At 43.2% G+C, this 12,311-nt stretch overlaps 1 protein-coding gene across 5 annotated transcripts in view; it reads left to right on the top strand.

Moving 5' to 3' along the window:
* The first annotated feature begins 32 nt into the window (after positions 1–32).
* The window catches only part of ptprq (protein tyrosine phosphatase receptor type Q), a 74,164-nt gene continuing 61,885 nt past the window's right edge, over positions 33–12,311 (top strand). For 4 of the 5 annotated variants that reach the window (XM_077193852.1, XM_077193851.1, XM_077193850.1 and 1 more), the window contains exons 1-5: positions 33–314; positions 8,926–9,195; positions 9,289–9,549; positions 10,406–10,536; positions 10,821–10,950. In XM_077193852.1, coding sequence (XP_077049967.1) covers positions 56–314; positions 8,926–9,195; positions 9,289–9,549; positions 10,406–10,536; positions 10,821–10,950 — 1,051 coding nt within the window. In that variant the 5' untranslated portion in view covers positions 33–55. Of the gene's footprint in view, positions 315–8,925; positions 9,196–9,288; positions 9,550–10,405; positions 10,537–10,820; positions 10,951–12,311 lie in introns of those variants that run through there. The other variant, XM_077193853.1, reaches the window with a different exon arrangement.

The raw sequence follows: 12,311 nt of genomic DNA, 5'->3' as shown, positions 1-12,311 counted from the left end.
ATGTTTTGTTTGTTTGTTTAATGTTGCAGAGCCAAATCCTCCTCAGAATCTCACAATGACAGCTGTTACGTCCAGTCAGATTGCAGTGTATTGGACCGCCCCTGATTCTACCCAGAATGCTCTATTCAAGCAATACATCCTGCACTGGGTGGATCTGTCCTCTGGCAGAAGCCATTCTATTCGGTTGGACAAGACAAATCAGAGCGCTGTGATTGGTGGGTTGAAGGCGTATCATGCTTACAAGATCACAGTTTTGTCTGTCACTGCTCAAGATGTGGAAAGCAATGACAGTATGTCCGTGACTGCCATCACAGGTAGGTTTTGCACAAAAAAAAAAAAGTGTTTAGGAGATACTGAGGGGTGAATTCATTTTTGTGTGCAGCATTTACATCCAGATCTGTCTTATCAACATGCCAAGCACAGCTCAACTTAACAAAAACGCTTTACACACGATAGCACTGTGCAAACTCACCTATTGTGTGTGTGTGTGTGTGTGTGTCTGTGTCTGTGTCTGTGTCTGTGTCTGTTTGGTCCTGGTAAACCCTACATTAATGGTGAGGACATTTTTTTATTCCCCATGAGGAAAACAGCTAATAAATCACACTAAGTTATGTTATTTGAAAATGTAAAAGTGCAGAAAGTTTTTTGTGATGGGTAGGTTTAGGTAAGGGGAATAGAATCAAATATACAGTTTGTACAGTATAAAAATCATTACGTCTATGTAAAGTCCCCATATAACATGAAAACCCAATGTGTGTTTGTGTGTGTTTCAGTCAATTTTGTGTAGGTAGACATCCTAGTTTTATTTAAAGAATTGTGCGTGTAATGATTTAATAACACTGTTAAATATAATCTTTAGCAAATCTCAAAATGAATATCCATTTTTTACACTGTACATTATAATGTTGTGATGTCTAATTTCACTGGTAGCATTCAAAACATTTGACTTTGTGTTTTATTTATTTAGACTAAATTGTATAGAATATTATTATCAGCCAGCCAATTATCAGGTTCAGCCAGAATTTTTTGAATGCTGCATCCCTAAATTTGGAAAATTTCAGTGTATAGGTCAGATGTCAATTTATACCGTCTTGTCCTAATTAACCCTGCCACCTTGTTTGGTGCAAATACCTTATTTTCATATTGGTTTACTGAATGAGGTGATAAAACAGTGTAGGCAATGATTGAAAATAAGCAGATGCTTATTAATTTGGTTTTAATAATTTGGGTTTTCACCCGGTTATGGAGATCGTCTCAGGTTACGACTGTAACCCTTGTTCCCTGAGAAAGGAACTAGATACTGCCTCGGTGACGACACTATGGGTAACACCGTCTGAAGCATGAATGAAACTAATCTAATCCTATTGGCGTTGCGTGATGACGTAGCGTGTGACGGCATACACGAAAGCTACAAAGCGACACTGGCACACAACAGTGTTAGCTTCGCGATGAAGCAAGCCGCTCCCAGGCAGGAGGAGGTGTATCAAAGGGACGCAGTGTCTCGTTCCCTTCTCAGGGAACAAGGGGTACAGTCGTAACCCGAGACGTTCCCTTTCGAGGGAACTCGCACTGCGTCGATGACGACACTATGGGGAATGAAATACCTACTATGCCACAACGAAACCTGCCTCTCCCAGTGTGAAGCTGTCTCAGGCACAACTAGCACGAGAGCACTCGTGCGCCTGGTGTAGAGGGGAGGTCCAGACTATGAAATCGCATGAAATGTGTGCCAAGTGGCCCAGCTAGCCGCATCACATACCTAATGAATTGGTGCCCCTGAAAGGAGGGCTCTAGAGGACGCCATGCCTCTGGTAGAGTGATCCCTAGCGGCCAAAGGTGAAGGCAAACTGCGCACCTGATAGGCCAGGGAAATAGCCTGAACAAGTTACTGTTACTGATGGTCTGTTTGGATGCGGGAAGCCCCTTCTTGGGCGACCCGAAACACACCAGCAACTGGTCAGCCTTCCTCCACTGAGAAGACCTCTGAACATAGATGTTTAGTACTCTGACAGGGCAGAGTAAATGAAGTTTCCCATCTTCTGCCGTCACATGAGGTGGGGGAAGAAATGCCTGCAGAACCGTCAACCTCGCCATATTAGATGGCACCTTAGGGACATAGCCCGGTCTAGGGTGCAAGATGGCCTTAATTCTCCCAGGAGCAAACTCCAGGCACTGCGGATATATGGTGAGCACCTGGAGATCTCCTACTCTCTTAAGAGAGGTGATGGCAAGGAGAAAGACCACCTTAAGCGACAGGTTCTTGGCCTCAGCCAACTCCAGAGGTTCGAAGGGGGCCTCAACCAGCCTTTCGTGAACCACTGCCAGGTCCCATGTGGACTCTGGTCCGAGTTGCAGGTCTCATCCATCAGGCCCCATGGAGGAAACGAACGACCAACTGATATCTTCCTAGAGGCCCATCACTCAGAGGAGTGTGGAAAGCCGCAATGGCAGCCACGTACACCTTGAGTGTGGACGGGGTAAGACCAGCATAGAAGCTTACACATAAGTCAGCACATAAGCATTGAAGTCTACACATAAGCATTGAAGTCTACACATAAGTCAGCACATAAGACCAGCGGTTTGGGAGAAACTCCAGCACTGAAGCCACCGGGCAGTTAACTGGGTCCATGCGATCTCAGACCCCCCTGGTGGTTTAAATAGAACACCACTGACATATTGTCTGTTCTCACAAGAACGTGATTCAATTCAATTCAAATTTATTTGTATAGCGCTTTTCACAATACACATTGTCTCAAAGCAGCTTTACAGAAATTGCATTTCGGAAATGTACATAGAAAAATACAGTTAGTTAATCATGTATTAATTTATGGCATAACATATCGCCGGCTTTGAGTCGTCTCTTCACAGGCGTCGAGTCGTCTCTTCACAGGCGTTGGGGCATCTGAAGTCTCCGTGAGAGGCTGGATACAAACTGGAGCTGACGAACGCTATTTACCTCGGGACTAGCGTCCCGAGATAACAGCAGAAAGGCAGATGGGAAATAATTAGCATAGCTGATGTTCATAATGTTAATGCATTCGAACTGATTCAGCAGTAGTATCAAAGGTTAAGCATTAAGTGAATGCTTGGTTAAAGAGATGCGTCTTTAATCTAGTTTTAAACTGGGACAGCGAGTCTGAGTCTCGTACAATATCAGGAAGGCTATTCCAGAGTATAGGAGCTAAATGCGAGAACGCCCTCCCTCCTTTAGTGGACTTAGATATCCTAGGAATGACCAGAAGCCTCGATTTTAGTGATCTTAAAGAGCGCGATGGATTGTATGGCGATAGAAGGTCTGTTAAATACACAGGAGCTAAACCATTTAGGGCTTTATAGGTCAGTAGGAATACTTTGTAATTGATACGTAACTTAATAGGTAACCAGTGTAGAGATGATAAAATAGGTGTTATATGATCATATTTTCTTGATCTAGTAAGAACTCTAGCAGCTGCATTTTGCACTAACTGTAGCTTGTTGATTGAGGATGCAGGACAGCCAGCTAATAAAGCATTACAGTAATCTAGTCTCGAGGTCATGAATGCATGAACTAACTTTTCTGCATCAGAAACAGATAGCATGTTGCGTAGCTTAGCAATGTTTCTAAGGTGGAAAAAGGCTGTTCTTGTAATATATGAAATATGATTTTCGAAAGTCAAGTTGCGGTCTAGTATAACACCCAGGTCTTTTACTGTAGTGGATAAAGTAACAGGACATCCTTCTAAATTAAAGTTGTATTGTAAGGGATTTCGTGGGTAGTTTTTTGGACCAATAAGTAGTACCTCCGTTTTATCTGAATTTAATAGCAGGAAATTACACGTCATCCAGCATTTTATATCATTTAGACACTCTGTCAATTTAGATAAGTTAGTGTTTTCATCTGGTCGTGATGAGATATATAATTGAGTGTCATCAGCATAACAGTGGAAATTAATTCCATGTTTTCTTATAGTATTACCAAGTGGCAGCATATATATTGAGAATAGCAGAGGGCCTAACACCGATCCTTGCGGCACTCCATAGTCTACTGACGTTATCTTTGATTTTTCCCCATTTAAACAGACAAAATGGTAACGGTCTGATAAGTACGATCTAAACCAGCTTAATGCCTGTCCCTGAACACCAGTGTAGTTTTGTAGTCGATCCAAGAGTATTTTATGATCGATAGCATCGAACGCAGCACTAAGATCGAGTAGAACTAGTATTGAGATACAGCCTTGGTCAGAAGCTAAAAGTAAATCATTTGTAATTTTAACTAGCGCAGTTTCTGTGCTATGATGCGGTCTGAATCCCGACTGGAATTTTTCATAGATATCATTTTCTTGTAAGAAAGAGCACAATTGAGCGGACACAATTTTTTCTAGTATTTTAGACATAAATGGAAGATTTGAGATGGGTCTGTAATTTGCTAAGTTATTTGGATCTAATTGCGGTTTCTTAATGAGAGGTTGTATTACTGCCAGCTTGAATATTTTTGGAACATGACCTAAAAATAAAGACGAGTTAATAATATTAAGAAGAGGCTCTTCGACTACAGGTAACACTTCTTTCAGTAGTTTAGTGGGTATTGGATCTAATAAACATGTTGTTGGTTTAGATGCAATGATAAGTTTATTTAGCTCTTCCTGTCCTATAGTTGTAAAGCGGTGTAGTTGTTCTAGAGGGGACATAATTGAGGCTGAATCATAAGACATCATAGAGGATTGTATATTTACAATTGTGTTTCGGATGCTTTCTATTTTCTCATTGAAGTAATTCATAAAATCATTACTACTATATTGTAATGGAATATTTTGCTCTGGTGATGTTTGTTTATTTGTTAGTCTAGCCACGGTGTTGAATAAAAACCTTGGATTATTTTGGTTATTTTCTATTAGTTTGCGGAGATGCTCAGCCCTGGCTGCTTTTAGAGCCTTTTTATAACGTGACATACTGTCTTTCCACGCGATTCTAAAGACCTCTAAATTAGTTTGTTTCCATTTACGCTCTAAGTTACGAGTTTCTCTCTTTATTGCATGCGTAGCACTGTTGTACCATGGTGCTTTAGTTTTCTCTCTAACCTTTTTTAATCTAATTGGTGCAACAATATCTAGTGTACTAGAGAACATGGTGCTCAAACTGCTAGTCATTTCCTCTAGTTCATCTGTTTGTTTGGGTGCACTGCGCAGCTGAGATAGATCAGGTAAGCTATTTGAGAATCTATCTATAGTGGTTGGAAGGATTGTTCTGCCTGGTCTATAACGTGGCGCAACATGACAAATTTCAGCAGTACGTATTATACAAGTTACCATGTAATGATCAGTGAGATCATCACTTTGCGGTATAATATTTATATCAGTTGGATTGGTTCCATATGATATAATTAAATCTAGTGTATGATTTAGACGATGAGTGGGACCACTGACGTTTTGCGTGACCCCAAAGGAGTTTAATAAATCTGTAAACGCAGTCCCTAACGCATCATTTGTATTATCTACGTGTATGTTAAAGTCTCCAACAATTATTGCTTTATCGACATTGACCAATAGATCTGAGAGAAAGTATGCAAACTCTTTTAGGAAGTCAGCATAGGGCCCTGGAGGTCTATATAGGGTAGCCAAGGCTAGAGATAATATGGATTTGTTTCTTGCATCTAAGAGCGTAACATTTAGCACAAGTACTTCAAACGAATTAAACCTGTGACCTGTTTTCTGAGTAACATTAAGAATATCTCTATAGATTGTTGCAACACCGCCGCCACGACCGATCAGACGGGGCTCATGCTTATAACAGTATCCTGGTGGAGTAGACTCATTTAGACCGAAATAATCATTTGGTTTAAGCCAGGTTTCAGTAAGGCAAAGTACATCGAAACTATTATCTGTGACCATTTCATTTACAATAACCGCCTTAGGTGTGATTGATCTAATGTTTAGAAGACCTAGCTTTAGAAATAGTTTTTGTTCACTGATATTTAGATTTTCTGGTTTAATTACAATAAGATTTTTGCTAGATCCTACACTAGATTTATTGTTTGGCCTCACTAAGCGAGGAATAGACACAGTTTCTATATAATGTTCTACACTACTTATATCAATTAAGTTGGGACAGCAAAGACTGTGATTTGGACTTTGACTTACTAGTCATATGGTGTGTAACGTCTTGGAGATGTTGTCCGACAGAACAGCCGCTCCGATTCTGCTGGGGTGCAGGCCATCAGCACGGTAGAGCCTAGGTCGCTCCCAGAACAGATTCCAATTATTTACAAAGAGCAGTTTCTGTTCATTACACCATGACATTAACCATTCATTTAGAGCAAATAATCTACTGAACCTTTCTTGTCCTAGTCGGTACGTGGGAAGCGGTCCAGACACGATGATCGTTGCTTCAGGCGATGTGCTGCGAACCGTCTCGATCAGGCTTCTGTAGTCCTTCTTCAGAACCTCCGTCTGCCGCAGCCTGATGTCGTTCGTCCCCGCGTGTAGGACCACAGCTCCGACGCGCTCGTCACCGTTCAGGATCTCGGGAATCTGTGCAGCGACATCAAGAACACGAGCACCAGGAAAGCAGTGAGTGCGCACCTTACGCTTACCTGAGGTAGCACGGACATGACGGACCATGGAAGTGCCGATGATCACGGCGGCGTCACGTTCCGGCTCGCGAAGAGGGGAGAAGCGGTTCCGGGTGGAGATCTCGAAGACCGGGAGGGGCGGGGAAGTCCTTGGTCTGGTCCTGGCTCGTGTCTTCCGCTGTGGGATCACCCAGGGTCCATGGTGTTGCCTCGGTGCCGGAGTGAATGAAGGCAGAGATGATCGCGTCCTCCTGGGCAGAGAAACGCACGGAGTAGACGAAGTCGGAGTCAAAAAGTTACTAACCACTGACTTGTGAGCATCGGCGCGTGATGTTTCAAGCGTTGATCGCCGATCTCGCAGCTCGGCTTGCTTCACCAGCAAAACGCGGATCTGTTTCTCCACCGACTCCAGCTCCAATCGTACCGAAACCAGCTCGAATGTGTCCTCACCTGCACTCAGAGGTAACGTTAGACACACATCCGATATGTTCGCCATTATAACAGATGAACAGTAAATTAGTAGTGATACTACCAATATCACTACTAATTTAGGACTGAAATGATGGATATAACCCGTATCCTTTCAGTCAAACGGGTGTAAAATGAGAGGGTCGATAGGCGCGAGGCCACGCGTGAAATGCTAGCGGGCTAAAGGCTAGTAGCCGAGATACGGAAAGTTGGATCTAAGTAGCGATATCAAAGCAATCCGATTGTTTTTTATAAGGAATAGTGTCGAGGATAAGTTCACATGATATAAAAATAGAAAGTGCTTGTTTATAAATGAGTGGTAAAGAAGAAAATCAGGGATTAATGAATCAATTCGACGGAGCTCCAAACACAAACACAGATCGCACGCGCATGCGCAAAACATGAGTCTGATGACCTTTGAGGTCTGGTAGGAAGCTCCTCAGAGCCCGGAAGACCGCCAACATCTCTAAGCAGTTTATGTGCCAAGAAGAATGCTGGTCCTGCCACAGACCTCTTGTAAAGTGGCCGTCCATGACCGCGCCCCAGCCCTTGAGGGATGCGTCTGTCGAACCGGCTTTCCGGCGATGTGATGCTCCCAACACAGGACCTTGGGACAGAAACCAAGGTTTCTTCCACATTGATAGGTAGGCATCTGCGCGTAACCCTTATCATGTGGAACGGATTTCCCCTCGGGGAAAACCCCTTGGTTTTCAACCACCACTTTAGGGCTCTCATGTGCAACAGGCCAAAAGATATCACGTTGGACACAGCTGCCATGAGCCCCAAGAGTCTCTGGAACTGTTTTACAGTGATGGCACAGCCTAGCTTTATCCTGGTCACCATGGTTAGGATGGACTCGATACGTGCAGGAGACATTAGTGCCTGCATTGTAGTCAAGTCCCACACCACCCCCAGGAACGTGGTCTGCTGGGTGGGTGTCAACACACTCTTTTTCGTGTTGAGTCTCAACCCCAAAGCTCTGAATGTGGCCAAGGACAACATCTCAATGTCGAACTGCCAATACTCGAGACTGGGCCAAAATGAGCCATTCATCGATGTAGTTTAGCACACGGATGACCTGGAACCTCAACTGGGCCATGGCTTCATCCATGTACTTGGTGGTGCAAGGGGAGAGTGCTAGGCCGAATGGAAGAACCCAAATATTAGATGGCACGTGACCATCAGAGGTCTCATATGAGTTAGGACCTCTTTCCCTTTGCCTTCCTGGCCTGAAAGACGGTCCTCAGATCCGCCTTCTCGGGAGGCTGTGGGTGAGAGTGCCGCCTAGAGTCCCAAGCTCGTTGAGGGGGACCTCTAGAAGCAACACTCTCCTTTTGGCCCTGCCGGTATGAGAGGCTCGATGACGGCTGAGGCTCCCCCCTGGCGGCAGCCTTTTTGGACCTTGAACGTTGAGGGAGATACTGCCTGAATGCTGCACTCTGTTTCTTCGTCTCATGGAACCTATCGATGACCACATTAACAGCGTGGCCGAACAGGCCAGTAGACGAAACAGGGGCTTCAAGGAGGAAAGCCCTGTCCTTTTCCTTGTTACCCAACAGATTAAGCCACAGATCCCTCTCCGTGGCCTGGCCGGCTTCATCAAATACAGCCAGGCGTGAGCGCAGCACTCTGATCGATTGTGCTTCACAGTGGCCGCAAGCAGCCCCCTCAAGGGCTGCCTGGGCGTACTACTCTCCCAAACAGTTCACACACATATCATATCATACAGCTTCCGTGTATGCCGTCACACGCTATGTTATCACGCAACGGCAATAGGATTGGATTCGTTTCATTCATGCTTCCGACGCGTTGCGCTAAGTGTTCCCCATAGTGTCGTCATCAACGCAGTGCGAGTTCCCTCGAAAGGGAACTACATAGATGTTTTGTGTGTTGATGTCTGTGTGTTTTAGAGGTTAGTCCTCCACGCAAGGTCTCAGTTGATGCTGTGGGTCTGGAGAACGTGACTGTGTGCTGGTGGTCTTCACCTGATGAGGAAGTTGATGAATATTACATCCGACTCCTCCCACTAACAAATCAAGCCCAGACTAGAGAGTTCTGGGTAAATAGCTCCACCTGCGTCTCTCTAGCACAGCTCAAACCAGGTGGGACGTATGAAGTGGGAGTGGCTGCAGTGAAGGACAAAAACAGAAGCACAGCAATTACCATACGAAAGACTCTGAGTATGATTAGTTTGTTTTTATCTTCCTTTTCCTTCATTTCCCTTATGATGCCTCTTTCTCAGTCTATAATATGTATTTTTATGCTTGTTTCAGAACCTGATAGTATCCAGATAGCTGTCCCGTATAGAGTTGGCACACATTTTGTGGAGCTCTTTGTGCAGATGCCCAGAAACAGCATTTATGACGGCATCACCATTACTTACCAAAATAATCAATCCTGGACGCCAGTGTCCAAAGACAGCACCAAAGTGGTAGTCGACAACCTGAATCCCGGGACGCAGTATAACTTTTATGTGTTTGTGACCAGCAGAGACACAAGCAGTGACGGTTTTGCTTTACCACCTGTGAGCACCTGTGAGAAAACATTTGAGAAACTTTTATTCTTATTGCTCACATAAGTACTGTACCAGTTAAAAGTTTGCAATCATTCAGATTTTTGAAATGTTTTTGAAAGATGTCCCTTATTCTCACCAAGGCTGCAATTGTTTGATCAAAAATACAGCAAAAACTGTAATATTGTGAAATGTTATTAGAATTTAAAATAACAGTTTTCTATTTTAATATGTTTGTTTTAAACATGTAATTTATTCCTGTGATGGCAAAGCTGAATTTACAGAATCATTACTGACGGTCTTCAGTGTCACATGATCATTCAGAAATCATTCTAATATGTTGCTCAATACTAAGAAATGTTTCTTGAGCGTCAAATCAAAAATGTTATTTTATTTTATTTTATTCCGAATAATCTTCAGTGTCACATGATCCTTCAGAAATCATTCATGCTGATTTAGTGCTCAAGAAACATTTCTCATAATAAGATGAAATTTTGATCAAATAAATGCATCTTTTGTAAGCATGAGACTTCTTTCAAAAACATCTTAATGATTCCAAGTTTTTGACTAATAGTGAATCAAAATATGAGCATACTGCACCGTCAATTATTTATAATTTTTTTTACAAATATGAAACCAAATGCTGTTACCAAAAAGGTGCAAATAATGCTACATTGATGTCACATGACCTCGTAACGTATATTTAATTCAGTATCAGTTAAAATTTTGAAAATAAAAACAGTTTATTTTAAATTTTAGCAGTTTTGCACAATATGCACCATGCTTCAGAAATGATGCGTGTAGAATGGTAGTATGCTATTCCAAAAATAGTCAGAGTCTCTGGGACTTAATTTGAATGTGTTTTTATCTATTTACAGGTTTGGCTCCTCCCACTCATGTGCATGCTGGTGTTGTGACTGACAGCTCTATAGAGCTCTTGTGGGACAGGGCTGAGGGGGACGGTCACCATTATGAGGCGCTGTGTATGAACTGCGCTGATACTTCCATGGTATGATTCTGTGTTTGTGAGTACACATCCTGTGTATGTCTGTTTTCTTCGAAGTAACAGATCAGGTTGAAATAATTTCTTGAGTGGATGACCTCATACAGTGCGGCATTTGATGGACAAAAAAGTGCCTTGCTCATATGCAACAATCACCATCATCATTGTGAAACTAAAGTGAAATTCTGCACAGAAGATTTTGAAGTCAATGTTTTATGCTGTCCTTAAATAATATATACTCAATCGAGGAGAAACAGTTTGTTTACTACTTTCTTGTGTGTATTTTTTAGGTGCAGAAGGTAGTTGATACTAGAGCAGTCTTTAAAGACGTGATAGCAGGAAAGCTATGCAACTTTTTAGTTCGAACAGAGAAGGAATTTTTCAGAGACAGTCCAGCAGTGATTATCGCCATCAGAGCTGGTAAGCCTACATTCACAAAGGCTTAAAAGTGGGGTCAGTAAGAATTATTTTATTCAGCAAGAATGCATTTACTTGATCAAAAGTGACATGCAATAAAGAATTTTACATTGTTACAAAATATTTCTATTTCAAATAAATCATGTTTGAACTTTCTATTCATCAAAAAAATAATTAAAAATCCTGAACAAAAAATGTCACAGTTTGCATAAAATATTAAGCAGCACAACTGTTTTCAACATTGATAATTTTAAGAAATCTTTCTTGTGCAGTAAATCGTACTCGGTTACGTACGTAACCTCGGTTCTCTCTAGAAGAGGGAGCGAGTATTGCATAAGTTGCTTACGCTACGGGTAAAGCCATCTTTCCTCGAGATATGAAGCCAAAAAAATTATCCTTAATTTTGTATTTATTGTCAATGCAGTGCAGCAGCTAGCAGACCTAGAGCAGGCTGTCTAGCATGCTCATTTGCTGCTCTGCGGCTACGGCAGCAGCCTACCACTGAGCCTGGCATGACGTCACGCCCAATGAGGGCGCTTCGCTCCCTTTACGCTCCCCAGAATGGGGGTGGCTTAGCGTATAAAAGTGCGTCTCGGAGGCTGCTTCTCTGGTTTTTATTGACTGAAGCGAAAGTCGCTTGTGGCGCCAGCACGGCAGGTTATGCAATACTCGTTCCCTCTTCTAGAGAGAACCGAGGTTACGTACGTAACCGAGTACGTTCTCTTACGAGAGGTTCTCTCGTATTGCGTAAGTTGATTATGCTACGGGAACCCCTTGTCAATGCCGTGCGCGGCAAGCATCCACTTCATGAGTCCCAGGGAATCCCGGGGAACATAGATAAGTGGGAATCAGGAGGCCAGCAACGCGGGCCAGCACATGTACATAAGAACCCATAGGGAATACAGAGTGGCATTGCCGGTCTGTATAAAGCATATCAACCCACATAGTGCAGCTCAACCAGGAGAGCTAAGTTACGTGAGAGTAATCCGTGCACGATCAGATCTGGGCAGAACATGCATCCCACTCATACTCACAGAAGTCTAGCCTGCAAGGCAGGAAGTTCCAGGTTATAAAACCTAACAAATGTGGACGGGGAGGCCCAGCCCGCCGCCTCACTAATGTCATGAATGTAAATCCCGCTGGACCAAGCCCACGACGAGGCCACGCCTCTAGTGGAATGAGCCCTGGTGCCCAAAGGGCATTGCAGACCTTTAGACGCTATAGCGTCCACTATCGACTAGAACATGGTGGTCTCGTATGAACGGGAGAAAGTGCTTCAGCGCGTTCTCGAACCGCTATCATCTCCAGACAGTTTATGTGACATTTCTCTCAGTCTGACCACAGGCCAAAGACCGGACTGCCCT

Source organism: Siphateles boraxobius, unplaced genomic scaffold (assembly GCF_051911475.1).
Source record: "Siphateles boraxobius isolate OS27281-9 unplaced genomic scaffold, OSU_SipBor_1 31, whole genome shotgun sequence".
NCBI lineage: Eukaryota > Metazoa > Chordata > Actinopteri > Cypriniformes > Leuciscidae > Siphateles > Siphateles boraxobius.
This window is presented reverse-complemented; position numbering and strand designations above follow the sequence as displayed.